Source organism: Otolemur garnettii, unplaced genomic scaffold (assembly GCF_000181295.1).
Source record: "Otolemur garnettii isolate 467f Iridium unplaced genomic scaffold, OtoGar3 scaffold00177, whole genome shotgun sequence".
In the NCBI taxonomy this organism is placed as follows: Eukaryota; Metazoa; Chordata; class Mammalia; order Primates; family Galagidae; genus Otolemur; species Otolemur garnettii.
The window spans coordinates 211,676-221,534 of record NW_003852572.1 but is presented as its reverse complement, the minus strand read 5'-3'; the positions used below and the strand labels follow the sequence as shown (position 1 = coordinate 221,534).

Genomic DNA, 9,859 nt, shown 5'->3' with positions numbered 1-9,859 from the left:
GGGCTGGGGATTCGAACCCGCCATCTTAGGTGTATGTGGCTGGCGCCTTAGCCGCTTGAGCCACAGGCACCGAGCCTACACATCTTCTTAAAAGTAAAAAGTGCCATGGGGCTCTGAGATAGCAAACATAATTAGTAAACAATGAAACAAGAATTTCCTTCCTACTGGAAGTGTGGGGGCAGTGGGGAGATTACATGGCGTCCACCCACCTACCTTTCTTGCTCAGGTGCCAGAAGTCTGGAGGCGCCACCCAGACAGAACTGCAATGCCAGCCGAGGTGCCAGGCTGGGGGGTGAGCTACTAGCCAGAATCTATGTGGCAAACACAAACTAGAGCTTAGAACGCATCCAGTCAGTATGAGAGGGACAGCATCAGGGGCTGGGACAGAGAAACAAGAGCAACATAAAAAGAGACAGGGGCCAGGAGGTCAGGACCGGCGGCATCACTGAGCACAGGGCCCCTGGCGTCTATGGAAGTGGGGTGGGGAGGTCTGGACCAGTGTCGTCACTGAGCACGGGGCCCCTGGTGTCTAAGAAAATGGGGTGGAGAGCTCAGGACTAGCAGCATCACCAAGCAGGGGACCCCTGGCATCTAGGGAAGTGGTGTGGTGAGGTCAGGACCGGCGGCATCACCGAGCATGGGGCCCCCGGGGTGTTTTAGGGAAGTGGTGTGGGGAAGTGAGCTGCTTCCTGATTCCCACGTGAATTAGTCACGTGTAATCACAGCACCCACACCTGATGCTGTCACCTAACAGACCAGGCAGATGCACCTGGCTAAAATACAGTAACCTCAAAGATCAACCCATCTTCTTTCTTTGAACTCATTTTTTGAGACAGAGTCTCACTGTCACCCTTGGTAGAGTTGCTGTGGCATCATCACAGCTCACAGCAACCTCAAAATCTAGGGCTGGAGCAATCCTCTCGCCTCAGCCTCTTGAATAGCTGGGACCACAGGTGCCCACCACAATGCCCAGATAGTTTCTTTTCTATTTTTGGTAGAGACAGGGGTCTCACTCTTAAGCCAGCCTCTAACTCCTGAGCTCAAGGAATATTCACAACTCACCTTCCCAGAGTGCTAGGATTATATGTGTGAGCCAACACACTCAACCTTCCTCCTCCTCCTTTTTTTTTTTTTTTAAGTGTATTTATTTGCAGTTAATGTGAGGGTCCAAGCAATCAGGCCAAAGTATTCCATTCTGTTAGGCAGATTTTGTCTCGTGGTTACATCCCACACATAAAAGGTATGCCAAACCTCCCCCACCCCACACCCGTGCCCATTCAATGAAAGCACGCCATCCTCCTCCCTGCCCTTAGTACCCCTCCCCCCAACTCTACTTCTTAAAACCATCACAAATGGCAGAATCTGAGAATTTCTGCAGCAGGCAGTAAACACAGGGCAGATGCAAGTGTGATGTGAGGAGACTCACCACCCCGAGACCCCACCAGACTTGCACCCACTGGGATGCTCACACACAAAGCAAGAAGAGGCCAGCAGTCGCCTTGGAAAATCATAGGAAAACCTATTTCTGTCAATAACTTAGAATCTGTTTTAGTAAAGGATCCCAGCATAGACAATTTATCACTCTTTTCAGATAAAATGAAGACAGCAGCCTCATACTTCTGGGTTCAAGTGATCCTCTTGCCTCAGCCTCCTTAATAGCTAGGACTACAGGTGCCTGCCACTACCCCTGGGTACTTTTTCTTTTTAGTAGATATGGAGGTCTTGCTCTTACTCAGGCTGGTCTTGAACTCCTGAGCTCAAGCAACCCACCTGCCTCAGCCTCCCAGAGTGTGGGATTACAGGTGGCCTTTAAGCTTTCTTACATAAACAAGCCTGCTTCATTTGAGCACTGCTCTTCCCACTGCTCTTTCCCTCAAGGAATATCTTACATTCTACTTTACTACAACAGGAAAACAAAAGAACCGGACAGTGCTCTACTACACAAAACACATAAATTAGTGCAATAAAAAAAAAATCACAGAAGCTCTTAGAAACCGTGATACAAAGCTATGCAGAGAAAGGCAAACTCTCTCAAGGTCAATGTCTAATGTAATTGCCATCTAAGTAAAAGGGTCTGAATTCATACAATAACCACGGTACCAAGGCAGCCACAACCCAAAGTGGCCACAGATGCACAACAAGCAATCTGATCCTAGTACGATCCCAGTCCGTGATGTCTAAAATCCTGGGGAGGAATTAACAGTAATCTTCTTCCTTAACCCCACAGACCACTCCCCCACCCCATCTAACCACTTCACCCCGTCACCCAATTCCCCAGCAATTGTTGCATTATTTCTCTTACTGTTATTTATCATTCATCTAAGAATCTCTTTTTTCAACAATACTCAATGTCAACTATTAAGCAAACCAGTTTACTGGTCTACCTGGCTCTCAGGATTTAGCCATCATTCCTGAATACAGGAAATACAGGAAAAGACCCTCACAGCAGGTTCTGGGGATAGAAGACAGTCACAGTGGTTTTTCAGGTTCTCAGGTCCAGAGGGTGAAATAAGAGAGTGCTTTAAGCTATTTTGCACAAATAACTTCTGAAATTTAAGAAATGCTTTTACAAATGAACAACTAAATATTTATGGATTGTGTAGGATACACACTAAAATGTGAACTACTTCATATAACTTAGCCATACTGATCATGTTCAACTCGTAAATATTAAAGATCAACATTATATTTCTTCTAAATAAATCTACTAGGGGTGGTGCCTGTGGCTCAAAGGAGTAGGGTGCTGACCCCATATGCTGGAGGTGGTGGGTTCAAGCCTAGCCCTGGCCAAAAAAATAAAAATAAATAAATCTACTAGGTTGCGCCCACGCACTGGGTGCAATGAAATTATTAAAGCTCAAGTAGTTTTACCCATGTCTTAGAAAACAGAAGTTTTCTTTTCCCTTTTTTAATTTATTTTAAAGACATAATGCCACTTCTTAGTCGCCTCACACCAGTGGCAATCTAATTTTCTCAATAAAACTCCTGTCAGGGATCTCTTCTGCTTCTGTGTCCGTAAACACAATATAGTGTGCTGCCCGCAGGAAGCACCCTGTGAACACCTACTAGTTTGATTCTGAAAATGCTAGTGTTTTGAAAAACTTCCTCCCATGATTTCTAAATTTTCCCATGCATGAAAAACTTTTATATATATATATATTTGGAGGTGGAGTCTCACTGTGTCGCCCTTGGTAGAGTGCCATGGCGTCACAGCTCACAGCAACCTCCAACTCTTGGGCTTAAGTGATTCTCTTGCCTCAGCCTCCCAAGTAGCTGGGAGGGATCACAGGTGCTCGTCACAACGCCTGGCTATTTTTTGTTGCAGTTGTCATTGTTGTTTTTAGCTGGCCTGGGCCAGGTTCAAACCTGCCAGCCTCAGTGTATGTGGCTGGCGCCGTAACCACCGTGCTACGGGCACCGAGCCCATGCATAGAAAACTTAAAGCTAAAAACTGAATTTCCCATCACAGAGGTGCTGCTGAATAGGCGGTTGGTTCCTCCCTCATCAATGCCCTCAGCATGACCCTCTCCTTCTCAAAAACCTCCACAGAACCCCATGGCCCAAAGAAATTCAGTCCAAATTCATCCTAACATGAAGACTGCCATGACCCTGTCACTCTCCTGCTTTCTAACCTTTTCTGCACAGACTCCCCAGCAGGAACCACTGATTCACTTTACCCAACAGGTTACCTGTAGGCCCTCCAGAGCTCGTGCTCCCTCCCCTGCACAATGAGCCCTACTGCGCCATCAGGGACCAGTGGAAGCTCCAAGCGGCAGTTCTCCCGGGAGAGCCCTTTCTGGCGCCCAGGGATTGAACACAACCTTTCACCACCTCCTCTCTCCAGCAGCTCTCCAGTAGCTCTCCAGACACTCAGAGGGCACAGGCCAAGTCTGACAATGGTTTGGGATCCCACACGGCCTTCCAGACGAGAGAGCAGATTTCACAGAAGACCAGGTGCTCACAAATACTTGTTGACTACACTGTTTAGAAGTGACTGCAAGTGTGTTTAAACCAAATAATTTTAAGTTATTCAAGCTCATATCAGGTTGGAATATAGAGTTAGGACTCTGGGCATAACAACATTAGTTTAAGAAAATAAACTGTCATGTTCTTTTTCTATAAAGCAATTTTAATTCTATAACTTAAATCTTGTAACCCTCCTGTTCTCCCTCCATTCTCACCACCAAACCTTACATGAACTATAACTGAAAGTGACTTTTGTTCCTAAAATTGTGTTTCCATCAGCCAAAGGTCAACAGAAACATTCTGTAGAGCACAGCCGTCACTCCACCACTCTAAGGGGACAGCCTGAGAGTGGACAGGCAAGAACAAGGAAGTTCTCCCTTTCCAGAAGCCCGGAAACCACTCTCGGCTACCCTTTCCTGGCAACAGGAAGTTGATGCAAGGACCGGAAATAATAAATTTCAGCTGTACAAGGTATAACACTTCAGAGATTTTTTTTTTTAAAGAGTTACTCAAATTGGCTATAAAGGATGAGAAGGGAAGAGAATGACATTTTTTAAAAAGGACCTAAAGACAGTTTCTTTTCCAAAACACCACCGACTAGTGTCTTCACTAAAATGATCCAGGCCTAGCAGTCAACACAGCTATGCAAAGGTCATTCTTTGTTCTGAAAACCGGCAGTTACCAGCCCAGTGACACGCTAGCCCCTGAGATGGCGCAACACAAAGAAGAAGGTGGTATTTCACAGTCACACAGTTCACACCCAACACAGGACAGAGGAATAAAAGCTTGAGCAAAGTAATCCTTGGACTAGGAAAGGCCATCACGGGGGTCTGCAGGGAGGCAAGGAAAGATCTCCTAGGCTCAGACCACATCAGAGCAGCAGGAACCTCTGCTCAATTCATTTTACAGTGAAGGCTCAAAAAGTAAAACAATTAGGCTGAGACCAAAGACTGTGTCCCAGACTGGGGCCATTCACCTCAGGGGAAGGAGCTCCATGGTCCCTCCCTGCATTTTCGTGAGTCGTGCCTGTCAGCAGAGACCCACTCACAGGACACCACTTCATAGGACACCCACTCCAGGTCCCCAGGAGTGGAACATTCCTGCTCTCCAACCTCAGGTCAGGTGGGGGGTAAACAAATGGCAGGGAAGTGGCTGAGGGTGGAGAGCAGGAACCAAACTGTGAAACCAAAACTGCAGCTAGGAACACACAGCAACCCTAACCTGATTGGGGGGGGGGGTCATTACCATCCAATTAACATTACAGATGTGGACATCCCTCTGCCCACCACAGGGTCTCTGGGGAGTGGGGAGATGCATGCATAAAGAAGACTATTTCCTAACCCAAACACGTCCATGCGGAGTGTTAAGGCAAGAGGAACTAGTGAGCATGGGAAAGACGGCACACTCAGGCTTCAGGGTCTCTTCCCCACGTACAGAGAGGGACCGTATACTTTACTTTCATTCTATGATGAACATGTACATGAGTGACTGCTCTGTGGATGAAGTGTCTGTGTCACTCCATCATCGCTCAGCACCCAAGCTCTTTCTTCAGCACTGAAACCCCAAACCAGGGCATATCCTCCTCTGGCTGGACCTAACAGTCCTACTAAAAGTCAATGTGTTTAGACTTCAAAAAGAAAGAAGAGCTATTAAAGATCCTAGTCTTAAAATAACCAGACTATTTCTCTTAAGTACCCACTACATTTTACATTCTAATAACTACTGTCACAACAGGATTAAAAAACTGAAACAGTACTGCCAGGTCTGCTGATTACTCCAGGTATTTGTTTTCCCAAAGAACAAATGAAAACTCACATTCTGAAAATGTTGTTGGAGCAGTACTAGCAAGCAAATCATCAAATGATCACTGTCAAGCTTAACTTTCTTTTGTCCCTCTCCAGTCCATTCTCTACGCAGAAGCCAGAGCATCCTTTTTAAAAGTGCAGATCTGATCAGGTTATACCCCTGCTCAAAACGTTCCAATGACGTCCACCCAAGGCAACTCCTGATAAAGACGGCATGTCAGGCCCTCTCCTACCCACTCAGCCACCTCTCCTGCTGACCCCAGGGCCACATCACTATCTTCAGCTCCCCCAGGGGCTTCCCAGCGTAGACACCAGCATGGATGCTCCCTGTCCCTGAAACACTGTTCCCTCATCTCCCCACTCTCATGCTGACTTTATCTCCTTACCTCTATTCCTTGTAGACCACCATTATCTCCCTTCCTAGCTCCAGAGAGCCCCCCTCTGCAGCTTGCTGGTATTACAAATTTCTCCATGATTGTCTGATGGATGCCTGCTTCCTGCAGTCAGCCCTAAGCCCCGTGAGGGTGGCAACCATACCTGGTTTTGCTCACCATTGTTTCTCCAGTACCTGAAAAATAGTTATTAAAGTAAGTAAAGCAAACAACCTTCAGAATAGGAGATTTTGCAGGTTATGTTTCCAAAAAAGGTCTGATAACTAGAATCTACAGAGAACTCAAACTAATCAATAAGAAAAGAACAAATAACCCCATTTCTATGTGGGCAAGAGACTTGAACAGAAACTTCTCGGATGAAGACAGGCACATGGCCTACAAACACATGAAAAAAATGCTCATCATCCTTAGTCATCAGATAAATGAAAATCAAAACCACTTTGAGATATCATCTAACTCCAGTAAGATTAGCCCACATCACAAAATCCCAAAACTACAGACGTTGGCGAGGATGCGGAGAGAAGGGAACACTTCTACACTGCTGGTGGGAATGCAAGCTAATACAGCCTTTTTCGAAAGAAGTTTGGAGAATACTCAAGGAACTAAAAGTAGACCTACCATTTGAGTCTGCAATTCCTTTACTAAGTATATATACCCAGATGATCAAAAATCATTTTACAACAAAGACATCTGCACCAGAATGTTTATTGCAGCCCAATTCATAATAGCCAAGACATGGAAACAGCCCAAATGCCCATTGACCCATGAATGGATTAACAAATTGTGGTATATGTACACCATGGAATACTATGCAGCCATAAAAAAGATCAAGACTTTACATCTTTTATGTTTACCTGGATGGAACTGGAACATATTCTTCTTAGTAAAGTATCTTAAGAATGAAAAAAAATATCCAATGTACTCAATACTACTATGAAATTGATATATAATCACCTACACACTCATATGAATGGCAAAACCTAACTATAGTCCAGAACGTAGAAGGGAAGAGAGAAAGGGGAGGGGGTTAAGGGAGGGCATTTGGGGGGACCTCACCTAATGTGCATGATGCAATGGTATATTTCAAAACTATTAAGAAACAACTGTAATTGTGATGGATGTGTTACTTAGTTCAATGTAAGCATTTCACATTATATGTGGAAGCAGTAGCCTAAACCCCATAAATGCATCAATGTACAAAGTTATGATTTAATAAAAAATAATAATAATTAAAAAAATAAAAGCTTATTGGGGGAAAAATTTAAAAAAAAAGAAAGGTAGTTATTGACTCACTAATTTAATTAAAGAAGAAACAAATGATGGACCTGGCTTTTGGGAATAACTAGCACAGAGCGATGGGGAAAGTTTGGTCCCTTCTTAGCCAAGCTTTCAGCCTTTTAGGTAGAGAGTACCTTTATAAACACAAAGTGGGAAAGAGTAAATCTTTTACAAAGTGCTAAGAAAATAAAACCAAGACTGTTAATACTCATGTTAGCCTTTTAGTTGACAAAAAAAGCTACTCATTTTTCAGTCAACCTGTAAGGTCAAGTTTTTCCCACTGCAGCGGCTCTTAATGGACTGGAGAGTTACCTTGGCAATGGGCAGGTCACTTACTCCCCAAAACCACCACCACCACCACCAAAAATAGAGTTGCACTGTTCTCTGTCTAAAAATGTCTTTCCACATTCTTTGTGAGGGCAAGTCAGAAGCCCTAGGGCAAGGCAGTACTGTCCAGCAGAAGTATAACGCAACTCACGATTTCTAGTAATCACATTAGAAGGCAAAAAACATATATATATATCTGAAATTAATTTCAATAATATATTCTATTAAACTCAAAACACCCAACATTTTGTCATTTCCACATGTAATCAACATTTAATTAATCAATCATCAAAATTATTAATGAAACATTTAACATTTCCACTTTTTGCACTGCCTCAGAACCCACGGTGTGTTTCCCACCTACAGAACTAGCCATAGGTCGCTAGAGGCTACATCATCCCTGCTTCTGATAAATCATTTGCTCTCCTCCTTTAAAAAAAACCTGCAGAAAAAGCTTTTAATGTTCCCTGTGTCAAACAAAGCAACAATGAGGGGGTTGCATAATCACTATAAACAACTGAAAAATAAAGGGAAGAGACCACGGTTACATGTACATAAGTGTTATGATACCTTCGCAGCTCGTTCATGACTTTGAAAGCTTTCTTCATATGCCAAGGGTTCACTGTCACTGGGCAGTGTTTTTCTGTATTATCATCTTTTGAATCGAGAGGCTTCTGATGACCCTGCTTTGTGCATCTGTACATAAAAGAACAAAAAATAGAAAAAGATGTTATTAAAGATAATTTAGTTTGGGCTTACTGAGCTATAAGAGACACAGCGAATGCCTCCCTCCCCTATGTGTTCAAAGTCTGACAGGCCTTGCCAAGGTAAGATTCAGACACTTTTGCATGTCAGCACACTTTCTGGTGGTCACTATGGTCTCAACAGAAGAGTGTGCAATTATCTCCCTAGGGTTAAAGTTCTGTCAAAGATGAGCACAGACAATTCAGTAACAGTGGTCCAACAGGTATCTCCAAGTAAAAATGCTGAGAATCAATCTTTTCTGTTGGAAATCAACTTGCCCTTACAATCGGCTACAGTCACACATTATCAACAAACCAAGGCAGGAGCAGGTTATATTTTATACAAACTTCAGAAACTCAGAAACTGATTTAAGTTCTGCTGTCTACCTGCAAAAATATTTACCCCACATAGTTTGGGGCTTCACTAACGAGAGATTAATCATGTCAGCTAACGTTTATATTCACAAGGCAGCCACCAAGCTCAGTGGTTAATCCTCACAACTCCGTGAGCTAATTATTGTTATTACCCCATTCAACAGGTAGTTTTTTTTAACAATATATATTTTTTGCAGTTTTGGCCGGGGCTGGGCTTGAACCCGCCACCTCCAGTATATGAGGCCGGTGCCCCACTCCTTGAGCCACAGGCGCCACCCCTCAACAGGTAATTTTTTTAGTAACTTGGTAAATGAATGGTAGAGCTGGGTACGAATGGAGATCTTATTCTTTTCACTGATATTCAATACTGTTTCCTACATTAAATAAGGAATATTTAAATGTACAAGTTTTAAGAGCACGAAGCTATATTTGAAAGATTCCAGATCCAAGGATAAGATCGTTCTGAGATGCAAGACAAAAGGAAAATGGAGATCAAATTCACACAGTTAGAGTGGCCTTTATTCCACCAAGAGAGCAGGTGGGTGAGATTCCTGACCAGGGACAAATCCATACATGGGCTATGGCGGACAGGGATTTAAAGGGTTAGGGCAGTCAGGATTGGTGGCATTCCTATTTCCTGGGAGGGACATGAGTCTGACCCTTCCTAGGTGGGGCAAGTTTATTTGGGCAGGTACGTCTGATCTATCATACCAGCCTTTTTAGTTTATTATAAGGAGATAGGGTAATGGGCATGGCTTCTCTTTTGACTGCTTTTTGCAGGCGTGGGGGCTGTGTGGGCTACACGTAAAAAGAATAGGAGGGGGAGAGGAAGGGTATTTACAGGAATTCTTTGGTTTTTCTTCAGTTTGAGATGGTTGGTATTTAGTAGGGCAATGATACGAGCAGTTTTCAGGTGATTGTTCAATAAATCCAGAGATGAAGCAAGAAATTGCTGATCTGTAACTGAGAATGA

The 9,859-nt window shown here is 43.8% G+C and overlaps 1 protein-coding gene across 1 annotated transcript in view; it reads right to left on the bottom strand.

Moving 5' to 3' along the window:
* KLHL2 (kelch like family member 2) overlaps positions 1–9,859 on the bottom strand; it is a 115,915-nt gene that overhangs the window by 90,500 nt on the left and 15,556 nt on the right. The window contains exon 2 of the mRNA XM_023519472.1: positions 8,339–8,464. Coding sequence (XP_023375240.1) covers positions 8,339–8,464 — 126 coding nt within the window. The remainder of the gene's footprint in view (positions 1–8,338; positions 8,465–9,859) is intronic.